This window comes from Arvicanthis niloticus, chromosome 20 (genome assembly GCF_011762505.2).
Source record: "Arvicanthis niloticus isolate mArvNil1 chromosome 20, mArvNil1.pat.X, whole genome shotgun sequence".
Lineage (NCBI taxonomy): Eukaryota > Metazoa > Chordata > Mammalia > Rodentia > Muridae > Arvicanthis > Arvicanthis niloticus.
Window position 1 is genome coordinate 23,549,064 of NC_047677.1, and position 25,350 is coordinate 23,574,413.

The 25,350-nt window shown below is 39.2% G+C and overlaps 1 protein-coding gene across 5 annotated transcripts in view; it reads left to right on the top strand.

Annotated features, from left to right (window-relative positions):
* LOC117724120 (amine sulfotransferase-like) overlaps positions 1 to 25,130 on the top strand; it is a 56,179-nt gene extending 31,049 nt beyond the window's left edge. Inside the window, exon 7 of one of the 5 annotated variants that reach the window (XM_034523714.2) lies at positions 22,484 to 25,130. In XM_034523714.2, the coding sequence (XP_034379605.1) occupies positions 22,484 to 22,605 (122 nt within the window). In that variant the 3' untranslated portion in view covers positions 22,606 to 25,130. Of the gene's footprint in view, positions 1 to 131; positions 531 to 4,854; positions 22,424 to 22,483 lie in introns of those variants that run through there. The other 4 variants (XM_076916621.1, XM_076916620.1, XM_076916622.1 and 1 more) reach the window with 4 other exon arrangements.
* The last annotated feature ends 220 nt before the right edge of the window (positions 25,131 to 25,350 follow it).

Below are 25,350 nucleotides of genomic sequence, written 5' to 3' on the forward strand. Positions count from 1 at the left end.
TAGGTGGCCTCTATCTTAATTGTTGGCTCTAACATTAGGGACATTTCAGAACCACTGCTGGTTCATGGGGGGCTAGAAACTGTTGCTGAGGAAGTCTGGAAACTGCTACTGACCCACTGTCCTTGCCTCAGGCCAGGTAGCAGGGTAGACTCTGAGTCCTGGACTTGCATGGACTTGCCTGGTCTTCTCCAATACTTGGAAACAGAGATTGAGGCCTAGTCTCTTGAACTGCCAATTTGAAAACTGTCATGAAGTCAGCCTAGCCTGTCTCACTTGCAAGTTTTGTGTAGTGCATGTGGGACATTGTTACCAGACATGTATAAGAATGGTAAGTGTGAATGAGATCAAATCTGAAGAATCTCAGAGTTGAGAACATCAGGAGTAGAACCATTCCTTACCTGCCTCTATCTGCTCTGGAACAAGTAACTAGGACACCCCACTGGGTCAAGTAGCATTAATACCTGGATTTCCCCATGAAAATGAGGTATCTAGATAGCCTCTGAACATTCAGTGAATGAGCTTTCTTTCCTAGGCATTCCTTCTGGCAAAAGGCATTTAATACATGGTTTACCCTGAATAAAGTGTATGCATTCACATTCACTATCAAATAAACCAGTATGAACAAGCAAGGCTTGTGTCCTCAATAAAGATCAACTGGAGGTTGGGGAAGGCCTTTGTCATAAAGATCTGGACCTAAAACTCACTAGGAAGTCATTCTCTTTTCTAGCCTCTTGTTATTCTCTGCACGCAGTCTGAATCAGACTGGGTTCTGCCAGTCCAGGGCTCTGCCTTTCCCTTCTCTGGCTGGTGCTAAGACATCTGGAAGAAATGGAAGACCTTTGTGTGCATCTCTTCTTCCCCCCCTCCACTCCTCTACCCCAGGATCTTGTCTGTCTGTCTTCTTCTTCTTCTTCTTCTTCTTCTTCTTCTTCTTCTTCTTCTTCTTCTTCTTCTTCTTCTTCTTCTTCTTCTTCCTCTCTTCCTCCTCCTCCTCCTCCTCCTCCTCCTCCTCCTCCTCCTCCTCCTCCTCCTCCTCCTCCTCCTCCTCTTCTTCTTCTTCTTCTTCTTCTTCTTCTTCTTCTTCTTCTTCTTCTTCTTCTTCTTCTTCTTCTCCTTCTTCTTTTTCTTCCCTCTCCTTCCCTCCCTCCCTCCCTCCCTCCCTCTTTCTCCTCCTTCTCCTCCTCTTCTTCCTCTCTTCTCTTCTCTTCTCTTCTCTTCTCTTCTCTTCTTCTTCTTCTTCTTCTTCTTCTTCTTCTTCTTCTTCTTCTTCTTCTTCTTCTTCTTCCTCTCTCTCTCTCTCTCTCTCTCTCTCTCTCTCTCTCTCTCTCTCTCTCTCTCTCTCTCTCCCTGCAATACTGATGGCACTTGGGTTTCCAGAGAAGAGTCCAGTAATCATTGTGGTCACCTGACTTCCACATTTTCCCTACCTTCTTCTGGGGGTGGGGAGCTTGTTGGTAGAAATCCAGGCACCTACAACTAAGAATCAGGATTGAATACCACAGTTTTTGGATTTTAGACTTGAGGCGTGTTGCATGGCTTAGTCCAGAAGAATTTCAATTTTTACTTCTGGTCATTTAATTCAGGATATTATTTTTTAAAGTCTATATTTGAAGTGCAGGGGATTAAATTGCTCTTTCCTTGTGTGTCATCATCTTTCAAAATAATTGCACAACAATTCACATAGCCTCACAATAATTATAATACATATAATATTTATTAGATATGTGTGTACAATAATTACACACATATCTAATATTATTATGTTATCTATCAATAATTGAGATTTTATTTTCATTTTTTAAACAAAGTTTCACTCATGTGGCTCAAACTGGTTTTGAACTTAGTATGTGTAACTGAGGATTACCTGCATATCGTAGTCCTCCCTCTACCTTTTAAGTAATGGGAAGAGAGACATGAACAACCATATCCAGATATTGTGATCTCATTCTGTAACATTGTAAAGCAGGACTTAACATGTATCTTGATTATTTTCAGTTATTCACCCCCAATCCTGATGATGATGAACATTGGATTATACAAAATTTTTAAATATTTTATTAAAGTTACTCTAGATATTGATAATTTAAAATTTTTTGTCTTCTCTAATTAACATTGTTTTTACATCTTATTCTCCAACTAAACTAATGCTCTCCAATCCTCATATCAATATTAGTTTGCTATCTATTCCAAATTCAAGAAATATTCTTTGTAAAATCAGATGTGACATCAGAAAATACCATGTTCTTGTTTCCATTTTTAAAGTCTCTTAATGTTGGTTACAAATATTTATCCTGAGTAATCACAGTAATCACAGCTCTGGTGCCCTCTGTAAACCTGACATCATTAATTGAAAGTCTTTCATTCTCATTCTTCACTAAAATAGATAAATTTACATCATTGGATTGTATTTTATATATATCATACATTTATATTTGGGTAATAATAAGAATTTAATTCTTAAAAGTTCCTGTACTGTGACACTTAGCAATTGCAATTTTTTCTAGTCCTTACATTGGTTTTTAATTCTTTATTTCAATTACATCACACCAGGCATGGTGGTGGATGCATTTAATCTCAGCACTTAGGAGACAGAGATGGGTAGATCTCTGTGAGTTTGAGCCCAGCCTGGTCTACAGATTAACTTCCACAACAGCCAGGGCTATACAGAGGAACCCTGTATCAACCTCCTTCCCCAAATATTTGTATATGCATATATATGAATATATATATAATATGTATATTTATATATTTCTGTGTAACATCACTTTCCTCCTTCTGTTTACCAATTCTAAACCTTGCAATGATTTCTACTTCCAAATTCTCCTATGTGATCTTGTCACTCCCTCTCAAACTGATAGTTTTATTTTGTTTCATATAGAAATACATTATATATATATATCATATATCATATATATATATGATATATATATATATATATATATATATATATATATATATATATATATATATATACAGCTCTGGTGCCCTCTGTGAACCTGACATTATTAATTGAAAGTCTTTCATTCTCATTCTTCACTAAAATAGATAAATTCACACCATTGTATTGTAATATATATATATATGTTTATATATACATATATATGTGTATGTGTATATACATATATATGTGTGTGTGTTAAATGTATTTACATTATATATAATATATAATCAATATTTAAATAAAAGTCATTGAGTTCTATTATGATGGGTTGTATCTATATAGTTTGAGGGCTAACCACTTTTTTAATTGGAAATTTTCTTTATTTACATTTCAAATAATATTCCCTTTCCAGTTTTCCCTCCAGAAAACCCCTATTCCATCCCCATATCCTGCCTCCATGAGTGTGCTCCCTCACCCATCAACCTACGCCTGCTCTCCATCCCTGGCATCCGCTACACTGAGGCATTGAACTCTAACAGGACCAAGGGTCACTACTCCCACTGATGTCTAACAAGGCTATGCTTTGCCACATATGCTGCCAAAGCCATGGGTTCCTCCATGTGTACTCTTTGGTTGGTGGTCCAGTCCTGGGGGCTCTAGGAGATGTGGCTGGTTGACACTGTTGTTCCCCCCATGGGGCTGCAAATCCCCAGCTCCTTCAGTCCTTTCACCAACTTGTCCATCAGGGACTCTAAGGCTCAGTCCAATGGATGGCTGTGAGCATCCACCTCTGAATTTGTCAGGCTCTGGCAGAGCCTCTCAGGAGACAGTTATATCAGGCCCCCATCAGCTAATCCCCTGTCAGGCATTTGCAATAGTGTCCAGGTTTGGCTATATATGAAATGGAACCTCAGTTGGGGCAGTCTCTGGATGACCTTCAATTTCTACTCCATACTTTGTCTCCATATTTCCTCCTGTGAGTATTTTGTTTCCCCTTTTATAAAGCACTGAAACATCCACACTTTGGTGTCTTTTTTTTTTCTTGAGCTTCACATGGTCTGTGAATTGTATCTAGGGTATTCCAAGCATTTGTACTAATACCCACTCATCCATGAGTGAATACCATGTGTGTTCTTTTGTCATTGGGTTACCTCACTCAGGTTGTTATTTTCAAGTTCCATCCACTTGCCTGTGAATTTCATGAAGTCATTGTTTTTAATAGCTGAGTACAATTCCACTGTGTAAATGTACCACACTTTTTGTATCCATTACTTTGTTGAGGGACATCTGGGTTGTTTTTAGCTTCTAGTGATTATACATATGGCTGCTATGAACACAGTAGCACATACATCTATATTACATGTTGGAACACTTTCTAGGTGTAGCTTGGCCCTCTTATAGTACTATGTCCAATTTTCTGAAGAACTGTAAAACTAATTTCCAGAGTGATTGTACCAGCTTGCAATCCCACCAGCAATGGTGGAGTGTTACTCTTTCTCCACATGTTGACCAGCATCTGCTGTCACCTGAGTTTTTGAACTTAGCCATTCTGACTGGTGTGAGGTGGAATCTCAGGGTTGTTTTAACTTGCATTTCCCTAACTAAAGATGTTGGCCATTTCTTTAGGTGCTTCTTGGCCATTCGTGTTTCCTCAGTTGAAAATTCTTTGTTTAGCTCTGTTCACCAATTGTTTAATAAGGTTGTGTGGTTCTCTGTTGTCTAACTACTTGAGTTCTTTGTACATTTTGAATATTAGTCCTCTATTAGATGTAAGATTGTTAAAGATCTTTCCCCAATCTGTTGGTTGCCATTTTGTCCTATTGACAGTGTCCTTGCCTTACAGAAGCTTTCCAATTTTATGAGGTCCCATTGATCAATTCTTGATCTTAGAACATATGCCATTGTTGTTCTGTTCAGGACGTTTCCCCTGTGCCCATGTGTTTGAGCCTTTTCCCCTCTTTCTCTTCTCTTAGATTCAGTTTATCTGGTTTTATGTGAAGGCCCTTGGTCCACTTGAACTTGAGCTTTGTACAAGGAGATAAAAATGGATCAACTTGCATTCTTCTACATGCTGACCTCCAGTTGAACCAGCCCCATTTGTTGAAAATGCTGTCTTTTTTCCACTGCATGGTTTTAGCCACTTTGTCAAAGATTAAATGACCATAGGTGTGTGGGTTTATTTCTGGATCTTCAATTCTGTTCCTTTGATCTACCTACCTGTCACTATACCAGTACCATGCAGTTTTTATCACTATTGCTCTGTAGTACAGCTTGAGGTCAGGGATGATGAGTACCGAAGAAGTTCTTTTATTGTTGAGAATGGTTTTTTGCTATCCTGGGTTTTTTGTTATTCTAAATGAATTTGAGAATTACTATTTCTAACACTATGAAGAACTGCATTGAAATTTTGCTGGGGATTGCATTGAATCTGTAGATTGCTTTCAGCAAGATGGCAATTTTTATATATTAATCCTGCCAATATATGAAAATAGAATATCTTTCCATCTTCTGAGGTGGTCTTCAATTTCTTCACACACTTGAAGTTCTTGACATACAGATATTTCACTTGCTTGGTTAGAATGAAACAAAAATATTTTATATTGTTTGTGACTATTGTGAAGTGTCATTTCCCTTATTTCTTTCTTTGCCTCTTTCTCCTTTGAGTAGTGGAAGGCTAATGATTTGAGATAATTTTATATTCAGCCACTTTGCAGAAGTTATCAGCTGTAGGAGTTCTCTGGTGGAATTTTTGGGGTCAATAAAATATACTCTCATATTGTCTAAAGACAGTAATATTTTGACTTCTTCCTTTCCAATTTGTATTCCTTTGATATCCTTTTGTTGTGTAATTGTTCTGGCTGGGACTTTGAGTAGCATATTAAATAGATAGGAAGAGAGTGGGCAGCCTTGTCTAGTCCCTGATTTTAGTGGGATTGTTTCAATTTTCTCTCTATTTAATTTGATATTGGCTACTGTTTTGCTGTATGTTATTTTTACTATGTTTAGGTATGAGCCTTGAATTCTTGATCATTCTAAGACCTTTAACATGAAGGGAGGTTGAATTTACTCAACTGATTTTTCAGCATGTAATGAAATGATTGTATTGTTTTTTCCTTTGAGTTTATTTATGTAGTGTATCACATTGATGGATTTCAGTATATCGAGCCATTCCTGAGATGACACCTACTTGATTGTGGTTAATGGTTGTTTTGTTGTTTTCAGATTTGGTTTGAGAGATTTTTATTGAATATTTTTGCATTGATGTTCATAAGGAAGATTGTTATGAAGTTCTCCTTCTTGTTGGGTCTTTGTGTGGTTTATGTATGAGTGTAACTGTGGCTTCATAGAATGAATTGGGTAGTGTTCCTTCTGGTTCTGTTTTGTGGAATATTTTGAAGGCTATTAGTATTAGGTTTTCCATGAATGTTTGATAGAGTTGTGCACTAAACCCATCTGGCCATGGGCTTCTTTTGGTTGGGAGCCTTTTAATGACTACTTCTATTTCTTTAGAAGTTATAGGGATTCTTTAACAGTTTATCTGACTATGGGGAGCCGACAGAAGGCGGCTATCATCCTTGCAGCCATCTTGAGCCATATACTCTGACAAGAGACTTGATTACAATAGCCTACAACAACTGAGCACACTCTGATAACATCTTGTTTTAGATACCTAAGATTGTCCCTTGGGTGTGTGAGACTTAAAGGTGTGTGACTTAAGAGCATGACTTAGAGATCAGATTTAGAGACAAGACCTAAGGGCATGATTTAAAGGCATGACTTAAATGTGAGGCTTAGAAGTGAGACATATAAAAGGCAAGAGACAGACAGAAGAAATTGTTATTAGGTATTAGGCACTTGGCACTTGGAGAAAGAACTTGGAATTAGACAGTAGGCACTTGAGACTCAAGACAGGCAACTAGGATTAGACATTAGGTACTCGAGACTAGAACTTGGAACTGGAAACATGGAACTTGGAGTCACTAGGGAGTAGTAGAAACTAGGGACTAGGAACTCAAGACTTGGGACTTGGAGAGAAGAAGAGAGACTGAAGAATAAACAGGATTGTATCACACTCTGTCTGGTCTCCATTCCTCAAGTCCGTCCTCACTCTCTGTGTGAGTTAATTGTCTGCTTTTGTTTTGTTGTTTGAATGCTATCTTTCATGTTCAAAGTAAAAAGAAATGTATATATCTGTAATTAGAATCTAAAATACAACCAAAGGTTGATGACGATTTTTCAGAGCCAGATTGTGCTGACCTAGAGGAAGAGGCAGACGAACATTATGACCCTGAATGGCCCTCTTCTGGAAGACCCCCTCCCTACATGCCACCACCTCTAAGTGTTCCCCCAATGGAGATGGTGGTTATAGATCCCATAAGGTAGTTACAGGAAAAATATCTGTTCTTAAACAACAAATAGAGTTAGAAAAAGAATATCGGGACTTAATTAATCAGCTACAAAAGTTAAAGACATGTAAGATGTCTCGAGAGGTAAACTGCAAAAATACCCCGGCTCCTTCCATTACTCAACCAAAAGTCCAAAGGCAGTCCCTGTCCCCTAGCTTAAGATTAGCCAGAGATCATCCAGAGAAGGGAAACACTGAGGCTTTCCCTGTATCTGAGACCAGAGATGATCAAGGAGTTGCTTGGCGACATCACACAGGTTTTAATTTTCAAGTTATTAAAGAATTAAAAAATTCAGTATCACAATACTATGCCACTGCTCCCTTTACTCTTGCAATTTTAGAATCTGCCCAGAGGAGTGGCTGACTCCTAGTGATTGGAATACCTTAGTGAGAGCAGTTCTTAGTGGTGGTGACCATCTTATTTGGAAATCAGAGTATCATGAGAATTGTGAAGAAACAGCTAGGAGAAACAGTCAGGCAGGCAATAGTTGCTTCTTTGATGCCTCAGTAGGAGAAGGGCAGTTTGCTTCTAGTGATAACCAGATGCAATATGACCCAGGCTTATTTGCTCAAATTCAAAATCCAGCCATGAAGGTTTGGTGTAAACTCCTGGCAAAGGAAAACCCTGGTGCATCCTTAACAGCAGTCAGACAAGGAGCTGATGTACAATTTTCTGATTTTGTTCATCAATTAATAACAACAGCAGGGAGGATTTTTGGTAATGTAGAGGCAGGAGTAGATTATGTGAAACAACCTGCATATGAAAATGCCAATTCTACCTGCCAAGTGGCCATTAGACCCTACAGGAAAAACACAGACCATACAGGGTATATCAGACTCTGTCTGACATAGGGCCCTCCTACCAACAGTGCTTAGCTATGGTGGCTGCCATGCAAGGACAATCAGTAAGAGATTGTTTTGGCTAGTAGAAACCAAAAGGCCTGTTTTAATGTGGCAAGCCTAGACACTTTACAAGAGATTGCAAGGCAGAAAATAAGTTAACCCAGAGACAGCCCAGAAAACAGCCGGGGCTCTGCTAACTTTGCAAACATGGAAGGCATTGGCCTAGTGAACGGAGGTCCAAAAGAGATGCACAAGGAAACACCCTTTCCCATAATCAGGGAAATGGGAACAGGGGCCAGCTTCAGGCCCCGAACCAACACAAGCTAAAACAGGCTTATGGAGCAGTCAGTGTCATACCAGCAAGCAACTATCCCTTTCTGAATTTAGTTGAGCAACACCAGGAAGCACAGGACTAGACCTCAATTCTGCCACCCACATAGTATTAACCCCAGAAATGGGACCTCAGGCCTTACCCACTGTAGTGTTTGGACCACTCTATCCAAATGTGTTTGGCCTGATAGTGGGAAGAAACAGTACTACTATGCAGGGACTACAAATTTTTCCTGGAGTCATAGACAATGATTATCAAGGTGAGATTAAGGTAATGGCACAGGCAATTCAGAATATAGACACCATTCCTACAGGAAGGAGGATAGCTCAACTATTGTTACTTCCATTGTTCCCTACTAATCACAAATATGAGAATCCTAAGAGAAGGGATCAAGGTTTTGGTTTTTCTGATGCATACTGGGTACAGCCTATAGTTAAACAAAAACCTATGATGACACTATGGCTGGATGGAAAGGCATTCTGAGGATTAGTTGACACAGGAGCTGATGTGACTATCCTAAAAAAAAGCAACTGGCCTGCCACCTGGCCTCTGACCCCAACCTTAACCAGTCTAAGGGGTATTGGCCAAAGTCAAAATCCACAACAAAGCCCTAAGGTGCTGACACAGAAAAATAAAGAAGGAAATACAGGGAATATACAACCCTATGTCATCCCAGGCCTTCCCATTAATCTCTGGGGCAGAGAACTGTTATCCCAGGTGGGATTGATTATGTGTAGCCCTAATGAAGTAATTAAGGCTCAAATGGTAAACTCTGGATTTTCCCCAGGGGAAGGATTAGGAAAAAGTGAAGAAGGGATCACTCATCCTGCTGAGGTCCATGGTAATGGATGTTACTAATTATAATGAATTTGGCAATCTTAATATATAGATGTATGTGTAGATACATACTGTGGTTTCATTTATGTGACATTACAATCTGGAGAAACAAGCAAGCATGTGATCACTCATATGCTTGCTACAATTACTGTATTGGGTGTGCCTAAACAGATAAAGACTGACAATGGCCCAGGTTATACAAGCTCCAGTTTCTGCCAATTCTGTGAAAAAATTGGGAATACTACATAAAACGGGTATTCCATATAATCCACAGGGACAAGATATGGTAGAAAGGGTGCATTGAACCATTAAATGTCAATTTGAAAAAATTAAAAGGGGCAATGTTACCCTACCAAAGGATCCCCCAGAAATATCCTTCATCACACCCTCTTTATTTTAAATTTTTAAACTTTGGATTCTGAAGGAAAATCTGCTGCAGATAGATTCTGGCATCCTGATACCAAAAAGAATTTTGCAACAGTCCTCTGGAAAAAACCATTAACTGGAACCAGGAATGGGCCAGATCCAGTGCTTATCTGGGGAAGAGGTTCTGTCTGCATATATTCCTAAACTGCAGATGCCACATGCTGGCTGGCAGAAAGACTGATTAAACAGATAGACAACAATAACAAATCCAGGGAGGAGTAAACACCCTGAGAAGTGTATTTTTTCTTTGCAGGAACCATGAAGATGCTTCTCAATTGCCTTCAAACTGCAACAGATAAACGAGCAAACCTGACTTCGGAAGTCCTCAATGTGAAAGGAGACATCACAACCCGTACCTCCAGGGTGGCTCTATTGGACTCTTAGTTCCTCAACTTATGATTTAGTGGAGAGCATCGTTTATACCCAGGAGAAAACCCACTACCACAGTTACTATAGTTGTTTTGGGGGTTTGAGATTGACTGGAGCAGGAACAGGGATTTCCCTACTTGTTTTGTTAAGATTAAAGCTATGATCAGTTCTGTATTTCTATAGATTTAGATTCTGCAATAACACATTTATAAACAGAATAAGAGAAGCTTATACTTTTTACTCCTTGGACAGAGGGAGTTATATGTTGCCCTTAAAAAAGAGTGTTGCTGTTATACTGACTATTCAGGCATTATTAAGTCTCTTGTCTCTCGGGTTCATGCTGTTCAACAAACTGATGGCTTTTGTAAGACAACAGATAGACACTATTCAAATGAAACCCATACAGGTCCGTTATTACAGGCTGAAAATAGGGGATTGTAAAATCTCTGTCATCAAGACTAATGAGGATTATTCCCTAATTTATGTGCTAAGCTGGGTAGTCAATGAGGGGTAAGAGAACACTTTAAGACCCTTGCCCCTAAAAAGGGAGGCCTCGCTATTCTAAGACAGGAGCTCAACCAATGGTTGTTGGGTATCCAAAGACAGGAAAAGGAGGCTGGGGTCCTTTGTTCCAACCTAAGGCAGGCATGGTTTCCGTAAGTTTTCCCAGATTTCCCTTTTCCCTTCTCTCTTAGGATGAAATGTTCTATAGATATCTGTTAAATCCATTTGGTCCATAACTTCTATTAATTTCACTGTGTCTCTATTTACTTCTGTTTCCATGATCTGTCCATTGATGAGTGTGAGGTGTTCAAGTCTCTCACTATTATTTTGTGATTTGCAATATGTTCTTTGAGCTTTAGTAAAGTTTCTATTATGAATGTACATGCCTTTGCATTTAGAGTGCATATAATCAGAATTGAGAGTCCTTGGAAGATTTTTTCCTTTGAAGAATATGAAGTATCCTTTCTTATCTTTATTGATAACTTTTGTTGAAAGTCAATTTTATTTGATATTAGAATGACTACTCCAGGTTGTTTCTTGGGATCATTTGCTTGGAAAACTGTTTTCTCAACTTTTACTCTGAGGTAGTGTCTGTCTTTGACAATTAGGTACATTTCCTGCATGCAACAAAATGCTGGGTCCTGTTTACATATCCAGTCTGTTAGTCTTTGTCTTTTTATTGGAGAATTGAGTCCATTGATGTTTAGAGATATTAAGGTATAGTGATTGTTGCTTCATGTTAATTCTGTTGCTAGAGGTGGAATTATGTTTGCTTGGGTTTCCTTTGGATTTGTTGAAAGAAGATTACTTCTTGCTTTTTCTAGTGTGTAGTTTCCCTCCTTTTGTTGGAGTTTTCCATCTATTATTTTTTTATAGGGCTGAATTTCTGGAAATATATTGTGTAACGTTGTATCTTTTGTCATGGAATATCTTGTTTTCTCCATCTGTGGTAACTGAAAGTTTTCCTGGGTATAGTAGCCTGGGCTAATGTTTATGTTCTCTTAGGGTCTATATGATATCTGCTCAGGTAGATTTCATCGTCTCTGGTGAGAAGTCTGGTGTAATTCTGATGAAGAGATTCTTAATATGTTACTTGATGTTTTTCCCCCTCACTGCTTTCAATATTCTTTCTTTTTTGTACATTTGGAGTCTTGACTATTATGTGACAGGAGGAATTTCTTTTCTGGTCCAGTCTATTTGGAGTTCTGTAGGTTTTTTGGGTTTTTTTGTTTTTTGGTTTTTTTTGTTTGTTTTTTTTTTTTTTTTTTTTTTTTTTTTGTATGTTCATGGGCAACTTTTTCTTTAGGTTAGGAAAGTTTTCTTCTATAATTTTATTGAAGAGAATGGCCAAATGTACTGGCCATTTAATATGAGAATCTTTGCTCTATTCTATACCTACTAACTCTAGGTTTGGTCTTCGCATTGTGTCCTAAATTTTTTGGATGTTTGGGTTAAAAACTTTTTGTATTTTGCATTTTTGATTGTTGCAATGCTTTGGTGGCATGTTCTCCCCCTGGGATTCTTTCTTCTGTCTCTTAAATTCTTTTGGGGATGCTTGCATCTATGACTCCTGATCTCTTTCCTAGGTTTTCTATCTCCAGGAATGTCTCCCTTTTTGATTTTTTTATTGTTTCTATTTTTATTTTTTGATCCTGCATGGTCTTGTTCAACTCCTTGACCTGTTTGGTTATGGGTTTTTTTTTTTAATTCTTTAAGGGCTTCTACATGTTTAGTTGTGTTCTGTATTTCTTTAAGGGAGTTATTTATTAAGTTATTTATTCTATATTAAGTCCACTATCATTATCATGAGATGTGATACTAAATCAGAGTCTTGCTTTTCTCATGTGTTGGGGTATCCAGGGCTTGCTGTGGTGGGAGAACTGGGTTCTGATGTTGCCAAACAGCCTTGGGTTTCATTTCTTATGTTCTTGTCCTTTCTTCTTGCCATCTGGTTGTCTCTGGTGTTAGCTGGTCTTGCTGTCTCTGACTGTGGCTTGTCCTTCCTGCAAGCCTGTGTGTCAGCACTCCTGGGAAACCAGTTCACTTTGAGAAGAATTTTGGTATGGAGAGCTATGGCACATGTTCAGCTCCAGAGTGCAGATAAAAACTGGAAGGATCCTGTCCCCAGCTGTTCCTTGGTTCCTGTGTCCTGATGTCTCTGGGTTTGTCTTTTGTGGGCCAGAAATTTTAGTGGAAGTGTGATCTCACCTGTACTCACAGGTGTGTCATCACTCCTGGGAGACCAGCTCTCTCCCAGCAGTATTTGGATATGGAGAGCTGTGGCACAGGGTCAGCTCTGGGTGCAGAGAAAAACCAGAAGGATCCTGCCACACACTGCTCCTTGTTTCCTGTGTCCTGACATTTCGGGTGGGTCCCTTGGAGTAAAAGTGGTAGTCTTACCTGTGCTCACAGGTAAGTCAGCACTCCTGAGAGACCAGTTCCCTCCCTGCAGTATTTGTGTATGGAGCTCTGTGGCACAGGATCAGCTCCATATGCAGATAGAAAACCATAAAGATCTCTCTATATATATCTGTCTCTGTCTCTCTCTGTATCTCTGTATCTCTGTGTGTCTCTGTCTCTCTCTCTGTATCTCTCTCTCTGTCTCTCTCTGTCTCTCTCTCTCTTTCTCTCTCTCTCTCTTTCTCTCTCTCTCTGTCTCTCTCTCTGTCTCTGTCTCTCTCTCTCTCTCTCTCTCTCTCTCTCTCTCTCTTTACTGGTTACCCCCTTCCCATCCTGCCCTCTGATAGTTGCTAATCCTGTTCCTTCTCCCCTACACCCATATATACCTCGAGTGTACCTCACCAAACCTCCCCATTTTCTCAGGCCTCAAGTCTCTCAAGTGTTAGGTACATTTTCTAGCATTGATGCCAGACCAGGCAGTGTTCTATTGTGTATGTGTTGGGGGACCTGGATCAGCTAGTGTATGCTGTCTGATTGTTGCCTCAAAATCAGATAGACCTCAGTGTTCCAGGTTAGTTGAGACTGCTGATCTTCATATAGTGTCACCCTCTTTATTAGCTTCTTCCAGCCTTTTTCTAATTCAACCACAGGGGTCCCTGGCTTCTGTCCATTGTTTGGATGTAAGTATCTGCTTTTGTCTTAGTCAGCTGCTTATTGGGCCTCTCAGAGAACAACCATGCTAGGCTCCTGTCTATAAGTACATCATAGAATCAGTAATAGTGTTAGACCATGGAGTCTCCTCTTGAAATGGGTCCCAATTTAGGCTGGTCACTGTACTTTCTTTCCCTCCTTCTCTTCTCCATTTTTATTGAATATTTTATTTATTTACATTTTAAATGTTATACCCTTTCCTGGTTTAGTTTTCCCATCAGAAACCCCCACCCTATTCTCTCTTCTTGTGCTTCTATTAGGGTGCTCTCTCACCCACCCACCCACTCCTGCCTCCCTGCCCTGGCATTCTCCTACACTGGGGTATCCAGCCTTCCCAAGACCAAGGGTTTCTCCTCCCTTTTAGACTGGGACAATTCTGAGTCAGAAGTTTTGACTTTGGGATGGCATCCCAATCCCTCCACTTGATGCCTGTCTTTCTACTGGAGGTGGATTCTACAAGTTTCTTCTCCCCACTGTTGGGCCCTTCATCTAAAGTCCCTTCCTTTGAGTCTAGAGATTCTCTTACCTCCCAAGACTCTGATACATTCTAGAGTGTCTCTTCTACCTCCCAACTCATGAGGTTGGATATTTTCATACATTCTTCTGGCTCTCAGGGCTTCACCCCTGGTCCTTCCCACATACATATCTTCCTCTTTTCCCTGGCCCGCCCCTCCCCCTTTTCACCCATTTTGATCCCTCCCTCTGCCCTCTGGTTTCTTCTCCCTCCCTAGTGAAATTGAAGCATCCTCACATGGTTACTAAGGCTTCTTAACCTTTTTGAGTTCATTGGATTGTATCCTAAGAATTCTGTGGGGGTTTTTTGGCTAATATTCACTTATTAATGAGTACCTACCATGCATGTCCTTTTGGGTCGAGATACTGTGCTTGGGATTATATTTTCTAGTTCCATTCATTTGCCTACAAAACTTGTGATGTCCTCATTTTTAATAGCTGAGTAATATTCCATTTTGTAAATGAACCATATTTTCTGTAAGTATTCTTCTATTAAGGGACATTTGGATTGTTTCCAGGTTCCGGCTATCACAAATAAGGCTGTTATGACCATGGTGTAGCATTTGCCCTTGTGGCATGGTCGGACATATTTTGGTCCAGGAGTGGTATAACTAGGTCTTCAGGTAAATCTGTTTCAAATTTTGTGAGGAAATTGATTTCAGGGGTCGTTGTACCAGTTTGTAATTCCACCAGCAATGGAGGAGTGTTCTTCATTATCTGCATTCTTGCCAACATGTGGTGTCACCTGAATTTTTGATTTTAGCCATTCTGATTGGTATAAGGTAGTATCTCTGACTTGTTTTGATTTGCATTTCCCTGATCATGAAGGACTTTGCTCATGTCTTTAGGTTTCTCAGCCATTCGAGATTCTTTTGTTTTGAATTCTCTGCTTGGTCTATACCTTGTTTTTTGATTGGGTTGTTTTTTTACTCTATACCTCGTTTTTTGATTGGGTTGGTATTTTTTTGGAAGTTAGCTCAAGAATTTCTTTATATATTTTGGATATTAGCCCTCTATCAGATGTGGCATTAGTGAAGATTTTTCCTAATCTATAGGTTACTGGTTTGTCTTAATGACTATGTCCTTTGCCTTACAGAAGCTTTTCAGTTTCCTGGTGTCCCATTTATCTATTCTTGATCTTACAGCCTCAGCCATTGGAGTTCTGTTTAGGAAATTCCCTCCAATCCCACCCCCATCCCATAGTTCAAGGCTTTTTCCCACATTCTCTTCTATTAGATTTAGTATATCTGGTTTTACATTGAGGTTTTTGATCCACTTGGACTTGAGCTTTGTGCAAGGTAACAAATACAGGTTTATTTTCATTTCTACACACTGACTTCCAGCACCATTTACTGAAGATGTTTTCATAACATGTGCAAATAGTAATACCTTGACTTCTTCTTTGCCAATTTGTATCCCCTTGATTTCTTTTTGTTGTCTTATTGCTCTGGCTAGAATTTTGAGCACTATATTGAACAGATATAGGGAGAGTGAACATCCTGGTCTTGTCCCTGATTTTAGTCTGATTGCTTCAAGTATCTGTCCGTTTAATTTGATAATGGCTGTCGGTTTGCTGTATGTGGCTTTTATTATGTTTAGGTATGGACCTTAAATTTTGATCTGTCCAGTACTTTTAACATTGAGGAGTGCTTTATTTTGTTGAATGCTTTTTCAGCATCTAATGAAATGATCCTGTAATTTTCTTCTTTGAGTTCGTTTATATAGTGGACCGTGTTAATGGATTTTCATATATTGAGCCATCCTTTCATCCCTGGAATGAAACCTACTGATCATTTTGATGTGTTTTTGGATGTGGTTTGTGAGAATTTTACTAAGTATCTTTGCATCAATTTTCATAAGCAAAATTGGTTTGATCTGAAGTTCTTTTTCTTTGTTAGATCTCTGTATAGTTTAGGTATCAAAATAATTGTGGCATCATAGAATGGATTAGGTAGTGTTTTTTCTGTTTCTATTTTATGAATACTTTGAGGAGTATTGGCATTAGCTTATCTTGGGAAATCTGTAGAATTCTGTACTAAAGTGATCTGGTCCTGGGCTCTTATTTTGGTTGGGAGGTTTTTAATGAATTCCTCTGTCTCTTTAGGGAATATGGGCCTGTTTAGATAGTTTTCCTGCTCTTGATTAAACTTTGTTACATGGTATCTTTCTAGAAATTCATCCATTTCATCTAGATTTTCTAGTTTTGTTGAGTATAGCCTTTTGTTGTAGGATCTGATGAATTTTTTTGAATTTCCTCAGTTTCTGTTATTATGTTCTGTTATTCTTTCTGTTTCTGATTTTAATTTGGATACTGTCTCTAGGCCCTTTAGTTTTGCTAGGAGCTTATATATCTTGTTAGTTTTCTCACAGAACCAGCTTCTGGGTTTTGCTGATTCTTTGTATTGTTCTCTTTGTTTCTATTTGGTTGGTTTGGCCTTGAGTTTGACTATTTCCTGCCTTCTACACTTCTTTGTTGTATTCACTTCTTTTTCTTCTAGGTCTTTCAGGTGTGCTCTTAAGTTGGTATTGTAGGAGCTCTCCAATTTCTCTAACAGGGCAGTTAGTGCTATTAATTTTCCTCTTAGCACTGCTTTCATTGTATTCCATAAATTTTAGTATGTTGTGCCTTCATTTTCATTGAGTTCTAAAAAGAAAATCTTTAAATTATTTATTTCTTCTCTGACCAAATTATCATTGAATAGAGAGTTATTCAGTTTTCATGGGTATGAAGTGGTTTGCTGTTGTTGTTGTTAGCCTGTGATGATCTGATAGGATGCATGGAATTATTTCAATCTTTTTGTATCTGTTGAGGCTTGCTTTGTGACTGATTATAAGGTCAATTTTAGAGAAGGTCTCATGAGATGCTGAGAAAAAGTATATTCTTTTGTTTTAGGGTGACATGTTCTCTCTATATATATATATCTGTTAAAGCCATTTGGTTCATAACATCTATTAGTTTCACTGTATCTATTTTTAGTTTCTATTTTAAGGACTCGTGCATTGGGGAGAGTGTGGTGATGAAATCTCTTGCTATTATTGTGTGGTGTTCAATGTAGTTTTTGAGCTTTAATGAAGTTTCTGTTAAGAATGTGGGTGCCCGGGCTGGAGAGATGGCTCAGTGGTTAAGAGCACTGACTGCTCTTCCAGAGGTCCTGAGTTCAATTCCCAGCAACCACATGGTGTCTCACAACCATTTGTAATGTGGTCTGATGCCCTTTTCTGGTGTGTCTAAAGAGAGCAATGGTGTACTTATATACATAAAATAAATAAATAAATCATTTAAAAGAATGTGAGTGTCCTTGAATTTGGGGCAGAGGTGTTCAGAATTGATATTTTCTCTTGTTGACTGGAAATATATTTGATTGTATATTAAGATTCCAACTTCTACTTGTTTCTTGGGACCATTTGCTTGGAAGATTTTTTTCCAGCCTTTAACTCTGAGGTAATGTTTGTCTTTGTCACTGAGGTGTGTTTCTTGTATACAGCAAAATGCTGGATCCTGCTTGCATATATAGTCTGTTACCTTATGCCTGTTTATTAGGGAATTGAGTCCATTGATATTGATAGATATAAAAGACAGATGACTCTTTGTTACTGTTATATTTATTGTTATAGGTAGCATTAGATGTATGTGAATCTCTCTTTTTGCTTTTGTTGTGAGATGATTAATATCTTGTTTTTTCTTTGGTGTATATATCCTCCTTATATTAGAGGTTTTTTTCTAGAATCCTCTATAGGGCTGGATTGGTAGATACATATTGTTTAAATTTGGTTTTATCCTGGAATATTTTGGTTTCTCCACCTACAAAGATTGAGAGTTTTGCAAGGTATAGTAGCTTGTGTTGGTATTTGTGTTCTCTTAGGGTCTGCATGACCTTTGTCCAGGCTCTTCTGGCTTTTAGTGTCTCTGTTGAGAAGTCTGGTGTAATTCTGATAGGTTTGCCTTTATATGTTACTTGGCATTTTTACTGACATCTTTTAATGTTCTTTCTTTTTCCTGTGCATTTAGTGTTTTAAATATTGTGTGATGAAAAGATTGTCTTTTCTAGTTCTATAATTTTTTGTGTTCTATAGGCTTCTTATACATTTATGGCCATCTACTTCTTTAGGTTGGGGATTTTTTCTTCAGTGATTTTATTGAAGATGTTTTTGGTTCCTTTAAGCTGTGAATTTTCACTCTCTTTTATTCCTATTATTCTTAGGTTTGGTCTTTTCATTGTATCCTGGATTTTCTGGATGTTTTTAGTTAGGAGTTTTTTCTGTTTTGAATTTTCTTTGACTGTTTGTCAATATCTTCTAAGGTATCTTTTTCACCTGAGATTCTCTCTTCTATCTCTTATATTTTGTTGTGGATGTTGCATCTTTAGTTCCTGACTTTTTTTCTAGGTGTTTCATTTCCAGGGTTGCCTCCATTTGTATTTTCTTTATTATTACTACTTCTACTTTTAGGTCTTGGACCACTTTGTTCAATTTCTTCCCCTGTTTGATTGGGTTTTTTTCTGTATTTCTTTAAGGGATTTATTTGTTTTGTCTTTAAGGGCTTTTACCTGTTTACTTGTGTTTTCCTGTATTTCTTTCAGTGAATTATTTATATCCCTTTTAATGATGTTGTTATCTTCATGAGAAAGAATTTTAGGTAAGCATCCTGGTTTTCTGGTGTGTCAGTGAATCTAGAGCTTGCTGTAGTGAAAGACCTGGGTTCTGATGGTGCCAAAATATATTGGATTCTGATGTTTATGGTCTTTTGCTTGCCTATAAACATCTGGTTATCTCTGGTGTTAGCTGGTCTGGTAGTCTGTCTGGAGCCTGACTCTTGTGTCCCTGGTTTTCTGCAGGTCTTCTGGTAGGCCTGTGGCCTTGGCTTTAGCAGGCTTTCTGGGGACTGTTAGATTGTGGGGTCTTCAGAAAAACAGACAAGCTGAAGGTCTTTCCAGGTGGTAGGCACAGCCCAGAAAGTGGGTAGTATTTGTGTTGGGGGTGAAGTTAGGGGTGAAGGTGAGTCCTGAGTCCACTGGGCTCCTCAGGGTTTCCAACTGCTGTTGTTATTTGCAAAAGTCCCTGACCTGTGGACTGAAAGGAGCAGACTTTCTGGGAGACTTTAGACTCTGGGGTCTTTAGGGCAGACATGCTGATGGTCTTCCCAGGCAGTGGGTTAACTACTTTGTATTCCTTAACCAAGTAAAAGGCTCATTACTAGGAGAGGTGAATTCTTCTTTTAACAGCAATTAATAGATGCCTGTACCTCCTTTTTTAAAAATCTTTTTTATTGCTTCTTTATGAATTTCACCTCATGCATACCAATCCAATTCACACTTATACTTGTTCATATCAGTTAAAAGAAGAAAAGAAAGCTTCCCATGGAAGTTGTAGTGTGTCACGGTGTTTCATACAGTATGCACTTTTGTCCAAACAGCTTTACTTGCAGATGTTCATTGCAATGAGTCTTTGGTCTGGTTTGAGGAATCTGGTTTCTGCTACATTATCAATACTGGATTCTCACCTAGACTCCTCTCAGATATTCTGTTACTACCCTATGTCATGGAGGTCCTATATATTTGGATCTGCAACTCCTTCATATTCTACAGCAGTTTGTATATGGGGTAGATGTTGGGGTGGACTAACTCAAAGCCCACGATTTGGGCCTGGCTGGGAGCTCTCTTGGTCTTTCAACCATCTCTCCTGTACCCACACCACCAGTGCCAGCTCTACTATATTGCCCTGCTGAGGTGCAAATTTATTCTCCCAAGTGGTGCAGCCAGTTTAGGGCAGGGCTAGCTCTCCTGCTCTCACATCTTCAACAGCTTACCTGGGATACCACAACAAGGGTCAGGTTTTCTATGATGCCCATGAAGTGCAGTCCTACTCTTCTGAGTACTGAAGCCAATGAAGGGTAGGAACAGCTCTTCTGCTTTCATGTCCTTGGGGCCAACTCACTCACCTGCTGCAGGTGTGAGAAGGGGTTATAGCTCTCCTGCATCCACACCTGCTGGGCAGATTAAGAACTGCTGGCTCACCAGCAGCCTTGCCCTAGGGCCTGTTTTACTGTGCTGTGCCTGTGGTATATGGGCTTGCTATACAAAATAGTGTAGCAGGAGCTGGTGTGGGATGGGGCAAGTTCTTTGGGACTGACACCACATGAGTCAGCTTTCCCATGCTGTCAGGGCAAGGGGTGGAACCATGTCTTCCACTGCAGGCAAGGGGGCCTGTAGTTCTTGATCTAGAGATAAGATGGGAAAAATTGTTTTCTTTTCTTGTTAGCACATCTATTGATATTATAATTGTTCAGGTGTTTCCATAAGCAGCTATGCTGTTGGAATATCATGAATATCTCATCTCTAATAAATTCTCTGTCATTTTTAGGAGGTACAATTATTACTTTTAAACACTTTTGTTTCACTTTTCACAATGCTTCCTGAGTCTTAGATATAGAAGTCGTGTTATAGGTGTGTTCATTACACATGAGCACAACAGTTGCCATTGATCTCTGCATTATGGACTGTTACAGTTTTCTACAATAATCTCTGTTTGCTATAGAGAATATCCTGCTTGTAAGAGAAATTTCTTTGGTGACTGGTGAGAGCTACAGTTATCTATGTTATATGAATATGATTTAGATATTGAGTATGAATTATTCTCATGTATTAAATTGGTGGTATTGGTTCTTTTCTATAAACTGTAACCTTCCTTATCAGGATGTCACATGCTTTTGATCCCAGCACTCCAGAGTCATAGGTAGGCCCTTCTCTGAGCTCAATATCAGCCTGCTCTACAAAGCAAGTTCCAGGATAGCCAGAGCCACACAAAGAAACCATGCCTGAAAACCCAGGAAGTAAAAAGTAAAATAAAATTCATTGCCCTACAAGTCACAGGAAGATAGCTCTTCACAGAAATGCAGGGCTGATTCAACACATGTAAGTTTATAAATGTAATCAGTCATATAAATGAACATAGAGAGAAAAATAACATGATTATCCCAATAGATGCATGAAAAGCCTTTGACAAAACTGAACACACTTTCATGAGAAAAGCTATAGAAAAAGTGTAGAACTTTAGGGAACATATTTCAACATAATATAGGGTATATATACCAAAGCCGAGCCAATATTTTAAACTGAGAAACATTCAAAGCTATTCCATTAAAATAAAGAATTACACAGTGCTGCCAACTATACCCACTGTTTTTAAACAGTCTCTGAAGACCTAGCCAAAGCACTAAGACAAGAGAAAGAAATTAAAGATATATAGAAAGGGAGAAAAGAAGTCACATTATCACTATTTATAAGATATGATATTGTATCAAAAATTCCATTAGAAAGCCTGTATTAATAAAATTTTCAAGAGTTACAGGAAACAAAAGCAACTCACAAAAATCAGTAGCCTTTCTACATAACACCATCAAAATCATGCTGAGAAAGTGATTATGGGTATAATCTCATTTATATGAGATCCAAAGGCAATAAGCCATCAGGAAAAAACCTAACCCAGATGCTGAAAGAGTTTTTAAAAATCACATAAGTCTGCGAGGACTTTAAGGAAGATATTTGAAAATAGTAAGACTGCCCATGTTCATGGATTCTCAGAACTAATATAGAGAAATGACCATCTTACCAAAAACAATCTATAGATCCAATGCAATTTCAATCAAAAGTCCCACAACATTCTTCCCAGAAATGTAGAAAAGGGCATCTTAAAATTAATATGTTACTAAAAACTTTGGATAGTAAAAGTCATTATGACTACCATCACCAACAATAAAATAATGGAGTGATTCCCATTTCAGAGTTCTAAGTATATTATAGAAATATACTCATAAAAACAGAATGGCACTTACAAAAAATAGACATATAGCCAAATGGTACAAAATAGAAGACCCAAACATGAACATGTGTAACTACAGCCCTATGACATATTATATTTTATTGGTTAAAATGTGTGGTTAGTATGATGCTTGACATATGGTAAAATACACATCAAGAATTCACATGTATTTATATTTGTTAAGGTTTTTATTTCTTCATAAAGATTGTTTATGATTGGTCAGCTGAAATTTGGGACAGTCAAGTACTAGATTGTTTAATGTGTTATTGCATACGTTTCTTTTACTGAACATTATTCTATAAAAAAAAATGTAGTATGCAACTCCACAGAGAAGTTATAGTCATTTTATATGGGTTGGAGAATATACTGATGTTGATAAGAGTGACCTTTGCTTTGAATGTTCCATATACTTACCTCCATGCTATCCCTGTCCTTATTCTATTAGGTACTATAGGAGACTGGAAAAACCATTTGACTGTGAAGCAGAATGAAAGATTTAACATGATATTCAAGAGGAATATGAAACATTTTCCCTTGAAGTTTATCTGGGATATAAATGAACAATAAAATCTAATGTCAGCATAAAAGAAACACAATTAAGAAAAAATCCATTCAGAAAAATACATGCTTTAATATCAATATTAATGTCTTCCATATTTTAATCATTAAATACCAAGCTTTACTAAGGATCAAAATGAATAAACTATATCATGGTTAATTACATTGAGATTAAGAAATGATTTCAAATTTCAAAATTACAATAGGTTGGCTTCTAGCGAGCAATTGTATTGTGTACTAATGTCATAAATTATGGTGCTTTCTGGTATAGAAAAATGTCTACAATGCACAGTTTTTTCTTATCATCTACTGTCGGGCCATGAAAGGGTATCCTGGTTCTTGGGTTGTGGGTTTGGTCACACCCCCAGAACCCAGACTCCTGACACGAGGTCTGATCTCCATTCAGCCTGTGCCCTTCAGTCATGATGCAGGTAGGATGCAGGTAGAGGACATGATTAACAGGTCTCCACCTCCAGATATTAAAATATGAATGAGTTATCTAAAGGCTGGGGGGACGTAGCTAAATAAGTTATTCCTTCCCCTTTTCCACCTCCCTATAAAAGCCAGGCTTCCCTGGATTTTGGGGGGAGAGTGAACCATCTACACCCATTCACCATGCCATGAACAATAAAAGCTTTAGAAAACTGGACTCCTGCACCTGCCACCAGGTTCCCAGCCTTTGGAACCCTGAACCTTCCCAATGCAGCCACAGGCCTGCCTGCAGTGGCTGCATGAATGTAGGACCCTTCTCTGGTGGTGTGGAAAGCCTGCCCGAGACCTGTGGCCAGACCGCCGTGGGACCCACCGCCGGACTCTCCACACAAGTTTTTTTCCCACAGCTGGTGCCCAATGTGGGGCATGAATACCCACATGTCTACAAGAACCATCCTGGCTGAGTCTGCCAAACAAGTATACTTCCTGCGAGGCATGGTGCCAGAGCTCTCCTGGTCCTCTCTCAGCTTGCACCTGTGCATTCCCTGCCTCTATTCTGCCAGGCATCCAGAGACCCCACAGATGGCAGCCAATCTTGGTGCATGGACCTGTCACCATGAGCCCCCACAGTCTCCATCCTGCTGTGCACCCACTCCCGTGGTGGCTGGGGCCCAGAACCAAGATTCTCACCGAGAGCCCTACTCCTGCTCCTGCTAAAATCAGGCTGAGTTTGTTCCCTGCCCAAGAATGAGCCTCCCTGCTGTGATTATCCTACAGGTATACCCACAGATCCAACAGAGTCCATGCCATCTTCTGGAACCTGCCTGAGATGCCAAGCTGCTTTCTCCCAGACACCTCATCTAAATGCAGACTCCTGAGACATGCTGAGACCCAGAGACAGTGCCACCTCCTGGAACCTGCCAAGCTGCCTTCTTCCAGCCACCTTGTCTGACTGAAGACTCCAGATACATGCTGAGATCCAGAGATGCATGCCAAAATCCAGAGATGCTCACTACTAAAGACAGATCCAGACCTTCCAGCTGCAAATGGACTCTTTTGCCAAAGTCACATAGCTAAAGTTACATGTTAGTGAGGAAAACATAATGTCTATTTAGATTCATCAAATGTCATTACCCTCGAACTGTACAACCTATATTTAATTGATTCAATGATCCCCTGATTTCCAAACCCTACCCTCAATTCCCATTACCCTTGACTTGGTTATGCTGCACCCTCTGGCCTACATAGTGTTTTCTTTTGACTCTCTCATCCAAAATTTTCACTAAAAGAGAGTAAGATGTTGGGCTGTGAAAAGATGGTTTGGTCTCCCCGGTAGATTGCTAGGTTTGAGGTAGCCAGGGACCCAACAGGACATTGCCTGTCAGGGATGGCATATATCTCCCCATGCTCCCCAATTACAGACTACTCCACACGGTCCATATCTCTCATTAGCCTGCATCTTGCAGACTACAGATGACACAGAGTTGCCCCTCCTTTTATGAAAGAAAAGAGAGTGGGATGTAGGCCATGGAAGGGTATCCTGGTTCTTTAGTTGTGGGTTTGGCCACGCTCCCAGAACCAAGGCTCCTGACATGAGGTCTGATCTCCATTCAACCTGAGCCCTTTGGTCATGTAGGATACAGGTAGAGGGTGTGATTAACAGGTCTCCACCTCCAGAGATTAAAATATTAATGAGTTATCTAAAGGCTGGAGGGCATAGCTAATTAAGTTATTCCCTCCTCTTTTTCCCCTCCCTATAAAAGCCAGGCTCCTCTGGCTTTTGGGGAGGAGCATGAACCATCTACACCCATTCACCACACCATGAACAATAAAAGCTTTAGAAAACTGGACTCTACATGTCTCCTGCACCTGCCGCCAGGTTCCCAGCCTTTGGAACCCTGAACTTTCCTGATGCAGCTGCCAGCCTGCCAGTGGTGACTGCATGAATGTGGGACCCACTGCCAGCGGTGTGGAAAGCCCACCTGGGACCCGCCGGCGGACTCCTCCCCTGCAAGTTTTTTCCCAAAATCTACAATACAATTTTGGATGACAAAACATTAAATAACTTCTCATTATTCCAATAAAACTTTAACTTTCACTGAGTCAAGCATGTGTGAGTTTTTAATTTGGAAAACAGAATAGAAAAGGCTTATATTTTTACTCCTCAGATAGAGGGAGTTGTGTGTTGTCCTTAAAAAAGAGTGTTGCTATTATACTGACTATTCAGGAATTGTTAAGTCTCTTGTCTCCTGGGTCCATGCTGTTCAACAAACTAATGGCTTTTGTACAACAATATATAGACGCTATTCAAATGAAACCCAT